The sequence below is a fragment of the Zonotrichia leucophrys genome, chromosome 19 (genome assembly GCF_028769735.1).
Source record: "Zonotrichia leucophrys gambelii isolate GWCS_2022_RI chromosome 19, RI_Zleu_2.0, whole genome shotgun sequence".
In the NCBI taxonomy this organism is placed as follows: Eukaryota; Metazoa; Chordata; class Aves; order Passeriformes; family Passerellidae; genus Zonotrichia; species Zonotrichia leucophrys.
In genome coordinates this window covers 11,267,146-11,288,602 of record NC_088188.1, presented here as the reverse complement: position 1 = coordinate 11,288,602, position 21,457 = coordinate 11,267,146, and the positions used below count along the sequence as shown (strand labels likewise).

General features: G+C 56.5%; 1 protein-coding gene across 9 annotated transcripts in view; it reads right to left on the bottom strand.

Annotated features, from left to right (window-relative positions):
- The window catches only part of RAP1GAP2 (RAP1 GTPase activating protein 2), a 54,544-nt gene that overhangs the window by 12,924 nt on the left and 20,163 nt on the right, over positions 1 to 21,457 (bottom strand). For 7 of the 9 annotated variants that reach the window (XM_064728997.1, XM_064728998.1, XM_064728999.1 and 4 more), the window contains 9 exons: positions 6,301 to 6,385; positions 3,786 to 3,821; positions 3,537 to 3,581; positions 3,079 to 3,111; positions 2,550 to 2,759; positions 2,065 to 2,168; positions 1,507 to 1,585; positions 1,128 to 1,181; positions 789 to 872 (listed from right to left, as the gene is read on the bottom strand). In XM_064728997.1, the coding sequence (XP_064585067.1) occupies positions 789 to 872; positions 1,128 to 1,181; positions 1,507 to 1,585; positions 2,065 to 2,168; positions 2,550 to 2,759; positions 3,079 to 3,111; positions 3,537 to 3,581; positions 3,786 to 3,821; positions 6,301 to 6,385 (730 nt within the window). Of the gene's footprint in view, positions 1 to 788; positions 873 to 1,127; positions 1,182 to 1,506; positions 1,586 to 2,064; positions 2,169 to 2,549; positions 2,760 to 3,078; positions 3,112 to 3,536; positions 3,582 to 3,785; positions 3,822 to 6,300; positions 6,386 to 13,457; positions 13,572 to 21,457 lie in introns of those variants that run through there. The other 2 variants (XM_064728996.1, XM_064729001.1) reach the window with 1 other exon arrangement.

The following is a 21,457-nucleotide window of genomic DNA, read 5'->3' as shown; positions in this document are numbered from 1 at the left end:
TCCACCCACGGGGTCCCTGGGGTCTGACCAGCACCTTGTTCCCTGGTGTCCTGCACAGCCACAGGCTGCTCCCCACCTCTGCTCCCCGGCTGGCACCGCCACATTGCCCACCAGCACCATCCACGGGCTGCACAGCCCTCTCAGCACCAGCACAGCCCAGGGCAAAGCTGCTGAGAGCCCCCTCTGAGCCCCAGCAGGGCCTTGGGACAATGTCCAGGAAATACCAAACCAGAAGTGAATCCTCTGTTGAAAAATCCCTAATCATCTCCTGCTTGCTGTATTTCAAAACAATGAGACCCTAATTACAGCCTTGCATGAGTCACTCAATCCAACCCAAAATGCAATATGTAGAGTGCCTGTCAGAGTAATTCTCAGTGAGTTCTGAGGCTGAGTTCTGCACTCCCCATCCAGAGTCTCCCTGCTAATGACAGCACTTTGAGCAAGTGCCTCTCTTCAGAGCCCACAGTCCCTCCAGACAAATGTAGCTGTTTAGCTGTCTAAACATATATCTGATTAAAATACCACGCCTGCTAAAATCCATTTTCACATCCGCTTTTCCCTACAGCAGCTTGTGGGCTGATTTCCATACTGAGACTTTTCAGTCATATAATTTTTTAATGAGTGGGGAAAACATCCGAGCAATGAGAAACACAGTCAGTGAGGACAGCCAGTGCCACAAGGTGCTGCACGTGGCAGAATCAAGGTCAGAGTTGAGCCTGTGCTCCTGAAACGTGGATCTCTGGGATCACTGGGACATGCTCCATGAAAGGAGCATGGGGACAACTCACCTGCCTGAACTTCTGATAGATCACACCAAACTTGAACGTGTTGTTGACCTCATGCTCATCATAGGACACTATCATCTGGGATGCCTGCAGGAAAGCAAAATGCCAATAGTTTCATCTGGTGGTTCAAAATGTGATGGCCAAAAGATCCATGGAGAGGGGTGAGGAAAGCCCACCAGAGCTGCAGCAGGGTACAACAACAGCTGGGCAGCATCAGTGGAGGGGAAGGGGAAAAGAAGCCAAATTCCCACATAATTAGGCTAAAAGTTTTCAACAGTGGCCCAGGGTGGGGTTCTCAGTGTCCCTGCAGAACACACAACCAGCTTGGGCAAGTTAGCTCACCTTGGGGTAGAGAACCGGGTTAAACTTCAGCCCAGAGGCATCGTCACAGAAGGCCTGTGGGCAAGGGGAAAGAGCAGTCAGTGCCAGGTCCTGGGCCAAAACTTCAGCCATCAATGTCTTACAAAGAAGCCAAATACAGTCTCCAATAGCAGGAGCCCCCCACTTCACATCCACCATTGGGATCCCCAACTGAGGATGCAGCAAGCCAGGTCCCAGGTCCCTCCGTGTCAAAGGAGAGCCCCTTGCTCTCTTGCAGGAAAACAACAGCACCACCCAAGTGCCCCGTGACCTGAGAGCCCAGGCACTGCTGCCCAACACTGCCCAGCACTGCCTGGCACAGTCTTTGCTGCACGAGTTCCAGCCAAGCCAGAAAATTCACCTTTGCAATCTGGGGAATACTCGGGAGTTTGCTGAATCCTGCCAATGGGATTCTTTCATGAAGTGTCTTCACTTTAGACCTGGCAAAGAAACAACGAGCACACAGATGTCAGAGTGCCTACAGCAAAGCAGCACCAGCTGTTGGGAAACACAGTTGTGCTGCATTTGTTGGGCCTGGTTAGTGAACAAAGGCTCGATTTGTCTTCTCATCTCTTAAAATATTCATAGTTTGAGGGAAATGACACAATGGCTCAGACGTGCTGGGTCCTGTCAGCTTATGGAGGGATGGTGAGAGAAGTGACTGGTGTTATCCCAGGGAGGATTAAACCCCAGAGGTTTATGTTCAGTTCCAGCAGGTTTAGTGACAGATCAAAGTCTCACGTTCATTATCAGGTTTAGGCAGTCCCAGCACAGAAACACAGGGATGCTGCCACTGCCTCCCATCCCACCCAGACCCCTCCACATGCTGCCAGTCCAGCCCAAGCACCTGCTGTGGAAACAGAACCAGGGACTCACAAAGAGAGAATATTTTGTTAAACAAAGTTTTTTTTTTCTGTACCTGAGTATAACCCTTAAATATTCTGTGCCATCTGTCTCCTCGCATTTAACAGAAAGGATCAGATTTCCAAGGCTGCTGGCTGTACAGTAGAAATTTAAATGATCCTAAAAATAGAAAACAGCATGTTAGCAGCCGGGAAGCAACTCGCCGGTGGCAAGGACAGTGCCTGGCCACTCACCTGCCACCCCACAGCCTCCCACCACCCACCCTGCACCCCTTGCCAGGAGCAGGGCTGTGAGCAGGAGGGCAGGGGCTGCCCCACAGGCCCCCGTGTCTGGCTGAGCCCCAGGGGCAGGAGGCTCAGAGCCAACACCCCCATTCGTGTCACTGGGGCACAGCCACACGTGTGGCCATCACTGCCATGCTGGGAACCCACCACTGCTCCATTCCCTGCAAGGAGGGAAATTGTAAAACTCGCCCATATTGCTCTCAACTGGAGAGTTTTCTTAGCCAAAGGGTTGAGCCCATGGGGTGGAGGAACCCACCTTCCCCAGGAAATGCTTGCGGTAGGCTCTGGCCTCTCCCTTGCACTCCAGCTTGTAGCCATAGGTGCTGGGGCTGAGGTTTTCCTCCTCCTCCTCGCAGATGCTGCTGTCAGATGAGGTGGGCGTGCCAAGGTTTTCTGGGTCTTCTATCCAGTAGCCCCCAAACTGGGGCAGGATGATCAGTGGGTATGGGCTGCCCTTCTCCAGGATCTGCAGAGACATGCGCCACGAGGGCTCAGGCAGGATCGGGGTGTGGATGTGGGATGCAGAGCTCACTGCTCCATGTTTTGCCCCTCTCCTGCAGCAGACCCCAGCCCTGGAGGGACAAGTCCAGTCCCTCTCTGAAACCTCTTCTCTGTGACAGAAGAGGGCACATGCTACTGAGGAAAAGCCAAAAGCCACAAAGGTAGGGAGGAGGAATATGCTTTATGTAGCTCCTCTCAGAAACAGAATCCCACCAATTCCTCTGCCATCAGCAGTTTTGGAAAGGCATTCACCAGAAGGTGTTCAGGGGGTTCAGGGCACTCACCTCATCGATGCTGGGGTACGGGATGTAGTCTTCCTGGAAAAAGGAACCAAAACATCATCCATGACCATCTGCTCCCCCGGCTGTCCCTTAAAACCCCAGCCCTGCCCACCCAAGCCAGGGAAGGCCTCCAGCACCTGCTGGTCCCTTGCAGGAAGGCACCAATGCAAGCTAGGCCCTGCCTAAAGGGAGTTCCTCCACTGGTGCATCTTCCAGTGCAGTGGCAAACCCCAACCCTTTTGCACAGCTGGGAGCTGACATGCACTGGGCTGGGCATAAAGCTGGATTAGGGATTTACAGGCACCATGCTCCCATCTCTGCAATTCAATCAGTGCCTTGTTTTTAGATAACATCCAAATCCTTCCCAGCCCTTTGAGTGACTGTCTTTGACAATCACAATAAACGTCTGAGATGGGGGGGACACTTGAAGAGATGCCCCCAGGAAACAAAAATCAACCAACCTTGTGTTTTTGGCTTCCAGACCTCTGTTCTTCCAGTTTTGGTGCCTGTTTGGAACAAAATGAATGCATTTTAGATGCTTTGACCCACACAGGGGGTCAGTCCACCAACATGAGGGTATTTTGCTACATGGAGATCACTCCAATCCAAGTGGCTGGAAGGGGAGGTCTGTTCCTGGGACAGGCCCTCTGCCCTCGGGGCCTGTGCTGGGGCAAACATCCCGAGTTTCTGGCATGCACACTGCTGCTCACCTGCATTTTTTCCAGCATTTCGAAGAATTCTGCCGACTGAAAAGAAAAGAAGGAAATCGACTGTTCGAGAAAAGCAGACACAAAGCAAGCCAGTCCAAGCCACATGACAGCAGGGACACTGGACCCCCACTCTGAGCACTTTTCCTGCTCCCTGAGTGTGACCAGGAAGCTGGGATTCCCATGCAGCCCCACCTGGAGCTCAGCATCATTGCTGCAGCTGCCCTTGCCAGAAGACCTCGACCCCCAAAAATGCCGAGCTTTGAGCACGTTTGATCAGGGGCCTTAAATCATCTATTTTCTTAATCACAGCAGCACTGGTGAAGCTGCTGCCTGTGGTGCTGGGCTGCCCAGCGCAGGGTTAATCCCGCTTGCCACAGGAACCGAAGAGATTACTGAGCTGCTCCCGTTGGAATCCCCGCTGGGCTGCCCGGCTCGGGAGTGCGGGGCAGGAGCCGCGCACAGGGCGAGCGGCCCCGCACCGTGGGTGACACGGAGGGGCTCGGGGACAGGAGCCCACCAGGGCGGGCTCAGCCCACCACGGCCCCTCCGGAGAGCTGCGCGGACCCCGCTGACGGCTCAGCCGCGCTCGGCCTCGGGACCTGCCGGCAACCCTGTTCCGATGTACCTGAGCTCCCAGCGGGGCCGTCCGGGAGCTGCTCGGGGTCGCGCCTCCCGCACCGCAGCAGCCGGACCGGCCGGACAGTCCCGATCCCCCTCCCAGCTCTCGCTGCCGCCAGGTACACACGAACAAAGCACCCAGCCAAGCTGCGGCTGCGAACGCGGCTCTCCCCTAAGCCCCTAAGTGGCTTTTCTGGAGGCGGCCGCCCCCACGCCGTCCCTTGGCTCTGCCCTCCTTTCACCGGGCCGGGAGCGGCAGATCCCCCAGCGAAACGCGGCATCAGCAGCCCCCATCCCAGCGGCGGCCAGAAACGGCTCGCGGGAGGGACACGCGTGATTTGGGGCCAAAAAAAGGGGTCATGGTAACAAGGGGAAAGGCAAGGGAGAGTGAGCCCTTAGAATAGACTAATTTCTCAAAAGACAAAAAAAATAAAGGAAAAAACAGAGGAGAGGATGAAGAAATGAAAATCAAAGGAAAAGTCTCAGAGACATTTTTTCCTTTAATATTTGTGGTGAGCAAAGGTCGGATATAGAGCACGAGCAGTCTGTGGCTGCCAGCACAGGTGGGGCAGCTGTGCCTCGGACACCACCCTGGCTGTTTCCAGCTTTAGACCATGCCCCTCCTCACCTAACACACCCGAGGGAGTCAAAAAGAAAAACCCCAGGCTCAGACAGCTCTGTGCCCACAGCAGAATACTCTTTGAAAAGTCCTCCTTAGTTTGAGCTTGGTTTGGATTCTGTTTATCTCCAGGTACAAATGTGCCAGGGTAGTTTCAGGTCCTGCTCTACCAGTAACCAGAGCCAAGACCTGACCTCACGGTGGCACCAGACCCAGGTGCTACAGTGAGCCCCACAGAAAATGCCACACGTACTGAGCAAAGCCTGCAGCTCCCCAGAGAGCTGTGCACACCTAGAGCCAGCTTTGCTGGGCCACAGAGGGAAGGACGGAAAGAAAACCCTGCACCAGGCAGGAGAAGAGTGGAGGGCGGCAGAGCTGGGCACCCCTGCCCAGCACTCTCCCACAGATGTCGCAGCCCTGGAAGAAATCTGTTACCTTCCTGAACAGAAGAAATCTATTACCATCGCTCCCCGCCCGCATCAGCCGCACAGCCCGAGCTCCTCACGGGCACCCAGCAAAGCCGCAGCCCGGCCATCCCGCCCAGCCCCGCCTCCCCTCGGGGACGGTTCCTCAAGTCAGAGGCGCAGCCGGACAGCCGGATTGTTATTCCAAAGGGTGGCAGAGCCCGGAACAGGCTGGGCGGGAGGCAGGTGCGGTTTGCTGGGACAGGTGGGGTTTGCGGGGACAGGCAGGTGGGGTTTGCGGGGACAGGCGGGGTTTGCGGGGACAGACAGGTGCGGTTTGCGGGGACAGGCGGGTGCGGTTTGCGGGGACAGGCAGGTGGGGTTTGAGGGACAGCGGGTGGGACAGGCACAGCAGGGTGGGCGGGCACAGCGCCGTGCCCAGCGGGCACAGCAGCGACGCGCAAGGGGCACAGACAAGGTGGGAGGGTCAATGGGAGGGAATCTCACTGGGAATCACACAGAGCCACCCAGCACGGGGCTGGGAGGGTCAATGGGAGGGAATCTCACTGGGAATCACACAGAGCCACCCAGCACGGGGCTGGGAGGGTCGCTGGCAGGGAAGCAGCCCCGGGACCCAGCGCCCCGCCTGGCAGGCGCCGCTCGCGGCGGCGGAACGGGAGCATCGGTGCGGGACGGGCCGCAGCACGGCCGCCGCCGCGGGGGGAGAGGGACGGAGCCGGAACAGGCTGCCGGCCGGATTGCAAACACCGCCTACTGCTGCTCCTGCGGGAACAGCCCTGCTCCCTGCAGCCGCTGCGTTGGCAGCTCCGCTCGCCGCCAGCCCGGCGCTCCGAACCCGGCCCCGCACTCTCACCTTCATGGTCGGGGGCGCCGTCAGCGGGGGGGACAGCGGCCGCTCCGGGACGGCCACATCCGTGCTGTTCAGCAGCTCCTGCTTCCTGGAAAACCAAACACAGGCAGGTCAGCTCCCCCCGCCCCAGCCAGCGCACCAGGCAGGAGATAAGGGTTATCTCCCTTGGCAAAGCCGTGGTGTGCAGCTGCCTGTACAGTAATATCGGGAATCTGAGAAAAAACCCAGCAGACAGTGTGAGGAGGTGATAAAAGTCATCAGAAGAGCCTGTGCCCAGGGTGGGCTGCGAGTCCCCAGGTGTGGTGCTGGTGGTGCAGGGACAGCAGGGCTGTTCCTATGACAGGAGCCAGCCATCCCCACGGCTTCCCTCCCCACCCGGGCAGGACCTGCGGCTGAGCAGCCCTGTGGCAGCAAAGGAGGCTCAGGGACACCCAGGGACACCCCAGCACGGCTTTGGAGGGACCCAGCTGACGGCCCCAACACAGCACCTGGCACCCGATTTGGAAGTACCAAGAGCATCATGAAAATGCAAGACCCCAGGAAAGCAGAAAGCAGCCCCCCTGTCACGGAGCTGTCAAGACAGCCCCCCAAAAATCCCCTAAGCTTTGGGAAAGTACAGCCTCAGCCCTCCCCAGAACAAGATTCCCATCCCTGTCGCCCGGCGGTTCCCGGGCAGGCAGCCACGCCATCACACAGCGGCACTGCCAGATGCTCCTCCGGGAGTCAGAAAATCTGAGATTTAATTTAGTTTCCTCTCGTCCCTGCCAGGTTAGTCCTGCAGAAACCGGGCCAAAATGTCCAACTGTTTATCTCTCGGTAACGAGGTTTGGTTCCCATGGCAGCGCGCCCCGGGATGCTCCGCGCGGCGCCGGCACCGATCCCGCCGGGCTCTCCGGCACAGCTCCTGCTGCAGGGGCACCCCCTGAAACACCTGCCCTCCCCACGGCCCAGCACCCCGGGCTGCCCTCCCAGGCCCCGGGACTTGTGACAGCGGGTGACAACCGCCTGCTGGTCACGGGTGCCTGCAGCCCCTCCTCGGCAGCCACAGAGGGGCTGGGGGATGAGCTGGGCAGGCAGCAGGGATGCTGGGGAGGCAGAGTGGGACCAGCAGCACCATCCCACTCACAGCCAGGGGAGTCATGGCCCCACCAGGGCTGTGCCAGCAACATGGGCTTGGCCAGAGGCACTGGGGGCAATACCCACTGCACTGTGCCCAAATGTGAATCCAGACCAAGAACTGGTGTTTCACATTACATTAAATCAAAGTAAATATTCTTTCTCTCTTTTTCATATCAGAGCAGGTTAAATTTACATTATTACACCTCATTTGAGCTCCTGGTATCTTCCAGTTTTTCAGTGCAAGAAATTAACTGAAGCAATGTGGGGCAATAGCAGAATTCCCATCCTGCCCACCCATACTGTTTATCAAGCTCCTTCCCTCTCTGCTCTCCACAACCTCACCCTGTCTCTGCTGCTGAAAAATGCCAAGGATGACAGATTTTCCTTGTTTGCTCTTTGACTTTCTAGGACACTAAAGCACAGCCTGATCTGGAGCAAACTACTCATCCTCTGCTCTCCTTGCTTTGAACCCTGAGCTCTGCCTGATTGCACTCAGCTGCACAGTGGCCTCAAAGGCATAAAACAGATACGACTTTGAAAAGATTAAAGTTACAGGGATGCGCACAAATAATTTGATTTGATCTGGGATTTGTAGTGGGTTGCCATAGCATCATATTCTAAGTATTATAAAATCACCCAACTTAACAACATGTTCCTCTGTCACATGCTGGCTGCTTCTTTGGGGCCAAACTGCTGGAACTGCTCCTGCAGTTCCGGGAGAGCAAAACAAGCCCATCCCCAACGACTGCTTGGAACGGGCCTCTGCGCTGAGAATCTGTTATGGTAAAGTCCAACCACAGACGCCGATGATTCAGCCCGCCATCAGCGCTGGGGTCAAGGGCCGGCGCCCGTTTCCCAAACTGATTGCCCTCGGGGGATGGTAAATGAACCGGGGGAAGATTAGCACGCCTTTGTCAGTGCACTGGGGCTCACAGCAGCCCCGCTCAGTGACCCGGTCCCCAGCTGGCACTGAGGGCGCCTCTCTGCACAGCCTGAAGCACAGCAGAGGTGGCAGGTGCCACCCCAGCGAGGATGGGCACTGGGGACGCCGGGCAGCTCCCCTCGCCTCTCCCTGGCACCACAGGAGATGCACAGCCAAAGGGCACAGCGCTGTGTGCTCTCCCTAAGGGGGCACCTGGCAGCTGCCAGGGGGCTCTGCCTGCCCCTGATGCCCCCGTGTCCACCCTGGCCAGGCCCACGGCCGGGCACCAGCGCACAGGATGGGCCAGAGCATCCTCCAGAGCCGGCGGCCGGACACCAGCCTCTCCAGAAGGAAACGTGGGCATCACTTCTGTAATTATTTCTTTGTTTTTCTCATTAGGCAAATTAAGGGAGAAGGAAAAAGAGAGAATTAGAATCCTGCATTCTTAGTAAATCTAATTAAGGAAATACCTTAATGCGGTTATGCAGGGCCGACTGCAGGGTTTCTGAACAGAGTCTGAGATCACCCCAGCCATGCCAGCCCCCAGGACTGTGCTGGGGACCTGTTGTCAGCTCTAGGGAGGCAAAGCCCACCTGCCAAGGGCTGCTCTCCTGGCTTCTTCCAGAGGGAGAAAATGGGGATTTCCCCCCCTTTCTGGGGGGAAACCACGGACACTGGTGAGTTCCCAGCACAGCAAGAGCAGGTGAGGTCTTGCTCTTGAAAGCATCCCTGAGCACAGTCCTAAAGCGCCTTCAAATTAATATCCTGTATTTGGTAAACCCCATTGACATACTGAAATTCTGATTAAAAATTTCTGCTCAGCACAGACCAAGGCTGCCTGGACCCCTGGCGTGTTCCCATCCAGACCCTGACTCAGGGTGCACACTTCTCTCATGCTCTCTCAAGCCAAAGCCTAATGAAAAACCCCCAGTGCCTGTCACCTCCTCATTGTGTCCATCTGATTTGTTTCCCAGACAGGCTCTAAATCAACACAGTACCTTTAGATGAATCCCAGGTGGGGAGGGGAGATGCCAGCATCTTACCTGACATGTGAAATGCTCCTCATGTGGTTGGCTCTACTCTGTCAGGATGTGCAAACGGGATGGGAGCAGCCCAGGTTACCCGTATGCTTGTGCTTAATTCCACAGATCAAACCTGGCCTAAAGAGGTACCAAATTCCTGCAGCAACAAGTCCTGCCTGTCAGACGCCTCATCCTTGAGAAGGTCAGCAATGACTCTCCTGTAAATTAACAGCCTCTATTTTTGGACTCATAATTTTTTATCCTTGATGGGCATCACCTTGCCAGCTGCTTCCTTTTTAGTTTATTTTGTATTGCATGCCTGATTTCCTAAGTTTCCAGAGGGGATGTGCTTCTCTATCACTTTCCATCCTGCCCCTAGCCAGGCTCAGCCCTGCCCACAGCGGGCAGTGGGGCACAGGCTGCTCGTCCCCCTCTGGGGCTCCTCTCATGCCCCACACAGCTGGGACTGACCCCTGGCTCCCGGGACACGAGCACCTGCTGACACACCAGGCGGAGCAGCACGGCCAGGGGCCCTCGCCAGCTGCTCACAAATTGCACAAGAACAAAAAAAAAAAACAACCAAAACCTGTGGGTTTTTTGCATCACAGACAAGGGCACCTTGCTGTGAGTTTACACCTGGAAATCTGCAGTGAGTGCCTGAATGAAGAACCTTGCCCTGACTTTGAGCAGCTCTCCACCCAATCCCAGGATGCCAGGCAGGCAAGATCTCGCTGCATCATCACTCATCCCACGGAGGACATCAGCAGAGGACATGCACTGCTGCAGGCTCCCACTGATGTCAGACAGTTGTGGGGCTCCAGAATCCCCCCCAGACATGGGGTGCAGCCCAAGCACTCGGTGCTGCAGGGCTGCAGGACCCTTGGGCAGAGCCCCTGCCATGCAACATCTTCCCTAGAAACTGATTTACCTTGTTATGTCCTGGCTCAGCTTAGCCCTATTCAGCAGCATTGCCTTCTCACATCAAAGCCTGAGAGTCAGCAAAAAAAAAGTGCAGCATTTTCTCATCTACATTTCTTGCAATAAATTACATCTTTGCAAACTGCCAGCCTGCACCTGCACACACGCAGTGTCCCCAGCACTCTGTCCTCAGCCCTGCTCAGAGAAAGGTGACATTTAACTGCCACTGGGGTTGGCTTTAATTGCCCCTCCAAACAGCAAATAAACTTTGTTGAACAGTTCAGGGCACTGTGTGCCTGAGCAGGCAGGATCCCAGCTGCCTGCCCGGCCATGGGGGCCATGCTGCAGCACACATTGCCCGTCCTGCTGGGCAGGGGGGCCAGCAAGGGGCCGACTCCTGCTTTGCCTGCACCTCTACAGACACTGGAATCTGCCCAGCCGGCCAAGGGCTTCCCACTGGGCCAGGCCAGTGCGGCTCGAAATGCAAGTAATGGTGAAAAGAAGTTTTTATCTTTTACAAAATGTGCTGCCTACTCTGCCTTGCAGGAACAGAGAAAGTGGCAATTTCCTGCAGATCTGGGTAAATCAGCCAAGGCACTTGCAGACATTTTCAGACCAGAAGGCTCGTCTGATCCTATTCCTGCCAAACCCGAGCCAGGAACCTCAGGCAGCCGTTTCTGAGCTGATTCAATAATTTGCAAATTGCAGAGAGCAGCTCCCAGAAACCTGTGTCTCCAAACGCCACGGCACTGCTGCCAAAGGGCTGTGAGAGGAGAATGCCCCACACCAGGGCACCCACCCACCAGCTCTGCCCTGTCAGAGGACAGCCACCACAGCATCGCCTCACTTGCATGTGGGACAGTTGGGAAAACTCATTTGGATATAAATACAGTTCCAAATCCCAGGCTCTCAGAGGAAAGGAGGAGCCCACAGCAGCAGCCAACCCCCAGACCTCCCCTCCAGCTCAGGTGTGCAGGGGAGGCACAGGTGAGAAGAGTGCAGGTGGAGGGGCAGGTGAGCATCACCAGCTCTGCCAGGGGAGCCTGGTGTGCTGCGCTGCACTTTGCTGGGCTGCTGACAAGGAGGGACATGGGCCACCACAGACTCTGCAGCTGCCACTGATCCTGCCAGGCTTGCATATGGCTCATGGAAAGCAAAATTCAATTGCAAATGCAGAACAAAGACTGAATGTAGGAGGGGAAAAAGCAAATAGGAGCAGGTGGAGGAACAGAGTCCCTTTTGACGATGCCGCTAGCAGTCCCTTCCTTTTCCTGCAGATTATGTCACTTTGATGGCCCTGGCAGCTTGCATAAGATGAAACAACTACCGTAAAGCACTGCTTGGATTCTTGCAATCACTCCCATGGAGGCTCCTCAGTCCATGGCAGACAGAAAAAACCTCCTCAGGGTCTTTTTCTCCCCCTGAGAAATCTGTGTGACTCTTGTTGCACTCAGTAAACCCTGCAGCAAGAGGCGCACTGAGACGCTTTGTGCACAACATGATGCTGGGGGAAAAAAGTAAAAAGGAAAACCAGGCTCAGACATCACGGGGCAGATTCCAGTGCAAGTTCAGAGCCAGGTTTTTTTCTAAGCACTCCAGTGTCATGTTGAGCTCATTCATAAAAACCTGGTACCTGGGGGAAAGACAACTCTTAGGCAAAGTCTTCCTTGTGTCACCAGTAAAGCACTCCCTGCCCTTGAGGCAAGTGCAGGATTGGCCAGTGAGGTTCACTGGATACAACATCCAGAGGATCATTTGGGTCCCCCCAGTGTCACTCTGCACTTGCACAGTCCCCACACATGTAAAGGCAGGAGGAGAGACCCCAGCCAGCCAGTCCCTCCCTACACACCAGCTGGTAGCTGGAGCCCATGGCCCAAGGGCAGAGCTATGGCCAGAACGGGCCTGGGCTAAACAGGACAAAACCCCAGGGGCAACAGCAGGGCAGGAACAGTCAAGCCCAGCAGGAGCCCCAGCACAGTCCCCACACCTTCATTCCAGCCCAGTACAGGGGACCCAGCCATGGCTCAGCTCAGGTGAGCAGACATTGCTGCTGCTCGTTCAGGATCTGCAGGCTGGCTTTTCCCAACTGTTCTGCTTCGATGATCTACCTAATAGCCCAGCAAGGGAGACAAAGATACCTCAAACCAGCAAGTGACACAGGAACTCCCCAGGAACGCCAATGCTCAGTCTTTGGTGCATCACTGACATCCTGCTCTCCATGGCACCAGCTGTCCAAGGCAAAGTCCCAATGCCAGCAGCACTGAAAAATGGGGTACAAGCCCTGCAATCCACAACTGATGGCAGACAAAAAGCTTCATCCTCAGTCACCTCACTCTGATTTTTCATGCTTATAGATTAGGGAGTGAGGGAATATTTTACAATAACGATTGCAAATAATCATTTCTTCACTCATTTTAGTTTGGTACAAAATCACGAATTGAACCAAGAAAAAGAAAGAAACAAAAAAAACCCTCAGCCTGCAGCAGGGCCCATGTTGCTTCCACCCTGAAACAGAGGTACAGACACTGCGAGGTTCGGGTGCATATTTCTGACTGTTTTTAACGCCAAAGTTGCCAGAGCAGCAGAGTCCAGGAGGAGAAAGCTCCCTGCGCGGGCAGCCCGCACGGATCAGCGCGGGGTCAGTCTCCGAGGCCAGCAGCGGCTCCGTGCGGAGCGGGGGCAGCGGCGCCCGCGGAGCGCTGCGAGCAGGCCATTTCCTACGGCACAAAGTTGGACACCAAGTCCAGCCCGTGGGTCGGCAACGAAAGATGAAACCGTGTGTCAGCTGTTCCCGCCGCAGACAAAGCTGCGGAGCCGAGTCACGGCAGAGCCGCCCCGAGCCCCCCGAGCACGGCGCTGCTCCCGTCGGCGCGGCGGCAGCGGGGGCTCACCTGCCCGGTGCGGGCGCGGCACACACGCACTGACCGAGCGGGGCCGGAGCGCGGCTCCCGGCGCCCTCACACGGCGAGCGGGTCACGGTTACCGGCCCCTGCTCCCCGGCACCGCTCCGGCGCACGGCGCGCACCGCCAGCGGGTCACGGTTACCCCGGCGTCCGTTTCCAGCTCCCGGTACCGCCGCCGGCACCCCGCCCGGTAATTCCCTCCGCCGCCGGCCCCGCGTCCCCCGCAGCCCCCGGCTGTGCCCGGCCCACGGTACCGAGCGCGGCCCGCGGCGTCACCTTCTCTCGCTGCTCTGCCGGGAGCGGTGCAGGAGCCCGATCAGCACCACGGCCGCCCGCACCCCCGCGCGCCGGGACCGCGTCCTGCCGCCCGCCCGGGACATCGCCGCTGCCGCCGCCGCCGCCACCGAGCGCCGGCACCGGCGGGGGCGGCGGCGCGTCCACGGCCGCGACCGCCCCCGCCCCGCGCCGCCCCGCGCGCGCCCCGCGCCGCCGGTAACGAGCGCGGGGCCGGCACCGGAGCCCCGCGGGAGCCGCTGCGCAATGGCGGCAGCTCTGCCCCCTCCCCGCGGACCCCCCGACACCCCGGGCCGGGCCGGGCCGCGGGCGGGCGGGGCTCGGAGCGCGTCACGGGCCCGGGGAGCGGACGGTCGGCGGCGCAGCCCGGGCACCCCGGTACCGAGGCTCTCCCGGCTGCCGCAGCCCGGGCTCCTCAAGGGGCGCAGCGCCAGCGCAGCCCCTTCAGCCCCCTCAGAGGGAGGACTCGCTCCTGCCCCACAAACGGGTCCTCACCGCAGCAAACCCCGCAGGAGCTCCCGGCTGGTCCCAGCCCGGCCCTGCCGTCCATCCCTCTGCCATGGAGCATCCCTTCCCCCCTGCGGCACCGGGACAGCACGGGGCCTCCAGCCTGTCCCTCACACCGGGAGCTGACACACAGCTCCCTCCAGGAAATGATTTCTTTTTTTTATTAAGTAAACTGTAAATTATCTACTTCTCACTTCAGCACCTTTCCCTGGAAGTCCTCGTTGCCATGGTGATAAAACACCCAGGTCCCTCGGCCCCCCTTATCTCACCTCTCTCCTCTGCCAGTTCAATCTTCACAAGAATTAGACACAGGACAAGCTACAGCTCTTTGAGCTACTTCCCAGCCTAAGAGATGGAGCACCATCCCCGCTGCCAGCAGGTGTGGGATCATTCAAGACAACATCCAGGTGCAGGATCATTCATGAGAGCACCCACCCAGCCCAGGACGGGACACGGGCACCTGCCCAAACCTGCTGGCTCTCCGTACCCCTGCAGCCATTAGGAACAGTCAAACAATCCTCCTGCAGCCGGTCCAGCCCACTGCCCTGGGTGGGTGCACCCAGCCTGGCCTCGGAGCAGGGAGGGCAGGAGCTCCCTGGCAGTGGCCCTGGGGCAGGGTGCAGGCGCAGGGCCCCTGGGGCAGCTCCAAGTGCCACAGCCAGCTCAGGGTTTGGGGGGACCCTGCCACAAACAGCAATCTGTTGGGGGGCACACACAGGCTGCAGGCAAGCACATCCACCATCCATTCGAGCAGGACCTGAGCAACTCCCAGGGAAGGATGGCCAGAAAGGCCCCCTGCTCCCCATGCACAGAGCAGGAGCTGCCTGGAAACCCCCAGCTGGAGCAGTCAATCATTAACAATGCATGGGGCTCCCCTGGCAAAGCCTGTAATAAATGTGTTTGCTCAGGAGAAACAGCTTGCAGGGGCCACAGAGCACATCTGGCAGGGAACAGCCGCTCCTGCTGCCTCAGCCCGCCTGTCACACTCCTGCTTCACCCACCGCCCTGCCTGTCACCCTCCTGCCTACCACCCTTAAGGAGATAACACAACCTCAGCTCTGGCCTTCTCTATCTAAATGCTTCAGCAGAATCTCTAATCAGATGGATTCCCTAAATGCCACCATAACAAAACCCCTATCATTGCTGTAATCTCTTTCTGTATCCTACTGTAAGCCAGATAAAAGCAGGTGTGATGTTATTTTTGTTAGCACACCACATGAATTCACCCCAGATGAACCAGACAGCATTTCAGTGTCACCACAGCACCCATCCCGACCTACACCGTGCACATGGAGCACTCCAGAGAGCCAAGACCCAAACTGAAACCCAGGATCAGTATTTCTGTGTTTCACCAGATCTCGAGGTCCCTGGGGAGAGAGGCAGCAGCAATTCCAGCAGACAAGTGTTGAGGTACCCACTTCCCCACAGGAAAAAGTCCAACTCATTCTCCAAAAATTCCAAAATGCATTTCTGTCTCCTCAGAACAACATCAGATGATGCCAAACTCTGAGTGCTGGTGAGAATACATAAGTTGGTAAGAGGAATGAATCTTGCTAAACCCGGGTGCTACCTGTACTGCCAAGCCTTTCAATAAAGTCTTTGATGGATCAACAGATGTCTTCCTGCAGAAAATACCTGTCTGCTTTCCTCCAAGCTGAAGCTATCAGTCTGACAAATTCCTCAGGCACAGAAAAAAAAAAAAATTAGATCCTATTTCTGTGCCAAATTACACCAATTCTCAAATTCATTTCCAATTAATGGAGGGGGAGGGGGTTAATTTTAAATCTTTTAGCTCTCACATTAAACAGGCAGATTCGAATTTCATTGAGTCTCCCTCTCTGGAGACATTTTCCACATCTCTCCTCCCCTTTTCCAGACAAGCTAAGTATTAATCTCCTCTTGGTTTATGCTGAAGTGGCTTTGTATTGATTTTTAAAGATGTTCAATTCTGTCCTATTTGGAAATAGACAAACACTGAGCAGAAACTCAGATTTCCTCTCCACCCAAACAGGGCCCAGCCCACAGTGGATAATGGCATCTGGCCTCACTGCAGCTGACTTGTCATTTATAGAAGACAATAGATAGTGAGGGCTGGGGTGGGCTGGGGGCTGTGGGCTCACACAGGGAAAGGAACCAGGACCTCCTGCCCCACAGGACATCACCTCTGGCTGAGCCAGGCCCTGCAGAGCCTGCCCTGTATTTCTTGGGTTCTGCCACCGGGGAGCTGCTCCAGGGTGGACAGGGCAGGATGACAGGGACGCCTAGGCAGGCACACAGGGTGGCAGGGCTGGTGCAGCTGAAAGCTCCTGCCCTGCCTGTCCTCCCCATGCCTCACCCTCTCCACTCCACCCAGCCTCCTGTTCCTGCAGTGATGCCACCAAGCATCCATCACCTTCCTGACTGTTTGCCATAGGAAGGCCCTGTCAGGGCCAGCACCCCCAGCAGCTCTCCAGATGTCCCAAAGGACACCTCCTAAGAGAGAACGCTGCAGATCAAGACATTCCAAATCTCCATCCTTCCTTTAAAACAGCAGTACCACCCTGTCAGTGACTAAATTACCTCCAGGGTAAGCAGTTGCCCCTGTTTTTTGAAGGAATATATATCCCTTGAAAAATGCCCTGGCACTTTAGCTCCAGACAAAGCAGTTTGGCAGTGAGCTAGGAAGCCTGAGGGGCTGGAGGAGCACAGGACAGGTCAGGACAATTACACACGGTGATTAACTCATCACCTGGCATCCGTCTGGACACTGCTGGGAGAGAAGGACAAGAAAACGCCAGGCTGGGACAAGACTAAGCCTTTACTCCTAGGAGTACTGGATCTGCCATGAATAAATGACACTATCAGTGTTATTATGAAGCCATTAATTTATGTCATAACTTTGGCTTTTGTACAGCTGCTGCTGTGAGATGAAGCCCCCCATAGGTGAGCAGCCCACCAGTCTGCCTCAGCCACCTGCAGAGGAGCCAGCCCCCTGCTCACACCTGAGCCCAGCTCCAGTGACTCAGGGCTTCTCTGGCCAGAGCTGTGGCACTGCCTCATCAGACAGTGCAGGACACGTCCCTGTCACCCTCCGTGCCTCCTTGGGCAGGGGATATTTCTGGTTACCTCGCTCACGAGGGACAGCGCCAGAAATACTCGAGCTATGCCAGGCATTTGCCACAGCCGGGCTGGAGGCACGGCCAGCCCAGCCTGCCTGAGCTCAGGGGCTGAGGGGAGCCCAGAGACCTGCCCAGGCCCTTCCCCACCACCCTGGCACTCGCCCAGAGCCCCTCTGGGCACTGCCTCCCACCAGAGCACAGCACCTGCCCTGCCCAGGTGGGAGAGCTGAGATGGGGCAGCTGCACCAGCTCCGAGGACTGGCAGCCAGGGAGGAGCAAAAGGAGACAATGCAACACAGCCCAAACCCCAGAAATAGAAACTGCTTCCCTGCAAAGGAGCAGTCACATCCCGATTTCCCTGGCATGGCAGAAATGGATTTGGAAGCTTGCAAACGAGGGAGAAAGCGATTATAGTGTTTCAATTGGTGCTGCAGGAGGAGGATAAGAGGGCATCCACTTTTACAGAAGTATCACAAGAAATAGAGCTTTAGATTACATTACATCCAGCCCCAAGTAATCTGATTAGAAATTTATTTTATGGCTTCAGTTAGAAAGACATGAAGGCAATCCCAGGAAAGCACAGAGCCAGCTCTTCCATGCAGGCAGTGAGAGACAGAGCACAGTGAGCCCATCTCCCCAGAAATGGAGTGAGACGGGTGTGACACGCCACAGCCACCCTGACACCACGTCAGTTCTGAGATTGGATGGTGTGCCAAGGCATGGGGCAGCCCCAGCTCCCACCCCACACGTTGGCAAGGCCCCCCAGCCCAGCAGTGCCCCAGCCCTGACGGTCCCTGTGCCCAGCACTGTGGCTCCTGTACAGAGGAGTAGAGCTCAAGTGCAAGAAAGGAGAAATTTACCCCTGAGCTCAAGGAGGACCACGCAGGGATGGGCTGGGCCTGTCCAGAGCCCATCCCTGTGACAAGTGCACTCCACATCGACCTTCTGCCTGGGCTGTGGCCAAGCCGGGCCCAGGAGTGCCCATCTCCCCAGCACAATTTCCAGCCCTGCCAGGCAATAGGCAGAAAGAGTGGTCAAAGCCACAACAAAAGAACAAACATGAAAGAACTCTCACTGCAGAAAGCAGCTGAGGCCAGGTGGGTCTTGTCCCCCTCCCCTGGGCAGAGGGGATGCTGAGGAGCACAGCTAAGGAAGGTGCTGGGAGCAGCCCCTGCTCGAGGGCACAGAGCCTCCAGAGCAGCCAGTGAAGGCTCCTGGCTGCAGGTGTGCAGGGGACACTGAGCACCGTGTGTGACAGACACACTCAAACAGCTCCAGAGGGGGTAAGACCTGAGCCATAGCCAAGAACTTTAGGAAAGCCACGAAAGAGCAGTGACCCAAGAGCAATCAGTGACAGGAGCCTGGAACACTGACCATGCCATCAACACATCAATGCACGAGTGGGTGGTTTTCCAAGACTCATTTATCAAGGAACAAAGCAAGCTGTGGGTACAAGGAGTCTCTTATACACCTCTCCCATCCATTGTGTGCCACTGGCTATGAACCAAACACTATTCTGTAACTGAGACAGCCCAAGTGAGTCACCTTTGGGTTCTTCCTGCCCAACAGCCTGGCTGTGTGGTGGCAACTGGGGGCAGCATCAGCCACAGCACAGCAGACACAGAATGAGGTAGTCATGGCCATGACAGCAGCACAATTACATGGAAATTGTATTCCTGATAATTTGGGGTATTTCTCCCTGTGAACACAGGCCTCCTGAAGAGATGAGCTCCAAGATTTCAGCATCCAATTAAATTAGATCAAATCAGCAGAGGAAATTAGTCTCTACAGCATGAGCAGATCCTCTGAATTTTACTAGTAAATCAGTGAGCTAAATGTCAGCATTGATCATTAACATCACTATTACAGCCAGATTTGGAGGCACAGCCATAACATGTGCCACTCGCCCAATGCTTCCAGCGCCCCCAGCACCCTGCTCAGCCCCAGCCCTGCCCGTGCAGAGCAAAGACCATCCCTGGAGCCTTTGTGCCAACCAGTCACCATTGGAATCCTGCCGGGAAGCTCAGGATTAGGCCCGAACCTTAGCCTCAACGGAGCCGTGCCCTTCCCGAGGGTGCTGCAAGGGATGTGGGAGGAGGAGGTGGGCAGGGAGGGGGGCAGGGGGGGTCCCAGTGCCACAGGGGGGGCAGCAGCAGCACCTGGGCCCCAGCCACGCTTCTGGAGATGACACCATCTCAATTACCTGCCTCCCTCACACACCTTGTTTGATGTGAAAGCATTAAAAGACATATAATTTGCGGAGCTAAAACACAGGTATTATCTCTGACACATCCGTACTACAGGGAACGTTCTGAAGTCAATCAAATCCAGGGGTTTCTGCTGCTCTACAGATTTTTCCTTGCCTCTTGCTCCAAATAAGAAAAGATGGAAAATGAAGCAGTTTTTAGCTGCAGACCCACCATCTTCCTCTTCAAATCACCTCACACTGTGTAACTTTATCAATGATCAGGAGCAGGAGACCCAGATCAGCTTGTCAGGGCTTTAGAAAGCAGACTCTGCATTCCAAACTGGAAAGTATTAACAGTATATTGTTGTAGCAGAAAGGAGCTGTCATGGTCCCTGGTGTGACACCAGTAACATTTGAGAGGAACGAGACAGGACAGCGCCTGAAAGGACTGACCTTTGAGACTTCACAGAGACCCAGAATACAGCTCTGACCTATTCAAGTACCTGTCAAGCCTCTACATGTCTGTTCTGGGTGGGAGCCTGAGATGAGCCATGTTTCCACAATGGGCTTTGGAAGATGTGAGTTCCTTGGGTACGGTATGGGTCACAGAGAGCACCACAAGCCCCACTGGAACTAGAACAGGCCAGATGGAGAGGGCCATTCCAGAGCAGGAGAGTGGCACGGGAGCGTTGCTGGGTGCCATGGCCGCCCATCCCTGCCGGGCTGGCTGGAGCCAGGCCCTGCCAACTGGCAGGAAAAGCGACAGCCGGCAGGAGCGTACAGTAATTAACAAAATTATCATCAGGAACAAACCACGGGCTTTGGCAGAATGCCTGCACTGCCACGCCGGCACTGCCTACCCTGCTCTGGGCTCCTTGGCCCGGCAGACGTGGGGCTGCTCACGGTCCCAAATCACACCCACCCTGTCCAGGGCCGAGGGGAGCCCAGTGGGGACATGGCCTGGGCCAAGGGGAGGCCAGTGGGGACATGGCCTGGGCCAAGGGGAGCCCAGTGGGGACATGGCCTGGGCCAAGGGGAGCCCAGTGGGAACATGGCCTGGGCTAAGGGGAGGCCAGTGGGGACATGGCCTGGGCCAAGGGGAGGCCAGTGGGGACATGGCCTGGGCTAAGGGGAGGCCAGTGGGAACACGGCCTGGGCCAAGGGGAGGCCAGTGGGAACACGGCCTGGGCCAAGGGGAGGCCGCTGGGAGCATGGCCAGAGCTGAGGGGAGGCCAGTGGGGACATGGCCTGGGCCAAGGGGAGGCCGCTGGGAGCATGGCCAGGGCTGAGGGGAGGCTAGCAAGCACCCCAAGTAGGGCAGAGCCCCTGCAGACCCTGCCTGGGTGATCTCAGTGACTCTGCAGACAGAGACCAAAGCCAGGGCAGATGGGGCTCAATCACCACAGCCATCATGGCTCCCTCCACCCATCAGGACAATATTTGTTCTCTGAAGGTGGCTGCTCTCCCAGCAACCGCCCTCCGGCTGCAAACAGCTCCCAGCCTGACAGGCTATAAATATGGCAGGAGGAGAAACCAGCACAGTTTATTAGTTCTGAGACAGAGCTAAAAATAGACCCATGTGGGGCTGCTCAGTCCTCTGGGCAGATGTAATTGTGGATAATCTAGCTTTAAATATGGGAAGGCTGTCTGACAGCAACAACAACATTTCAGCATATGGACGGGGCGGCACTCACCGCTGCGCCACCTCCAACGTCACTGCCACATCCCAGCCCACCTCCCTGCTCCCTGCCTGGGCTTTCTGCAGGAACAAACCCTCACATAAACCCAATGTCTACACCAGGCCACTAGGAGGAACGCACAGAGTCAAGTACCCAGGGAGAGCATCAGTGGAGCTGTGCCAGTACCCATTCCCCCAGCCTGGAATTTCATATAGCTAAGGCTTACCAGATTAAATGGCTGAAACACTGCAAGTCCTCAGAGCTGACAGCACCTTCCTCCTCCTGTGAAAGCTTCCTCTGTCCCAGGCAGGCTGTGAGACGTGCTGGGAGGATGCTGTGTGGGCGCAGGGCTGGGAGTGGGCAGGCAGCCAGGGCGATAACTGCCCTTCCACGAAGAGGGAAGCGCTCCCGCCTGCCTGCCACAGATAGCAGCGAGACGTTGGGACTGGCTGGATTTTGTAAATCTCCCACCAGTCCTCGGGCTGACGGGGAAGGACAGACCATGGCCCT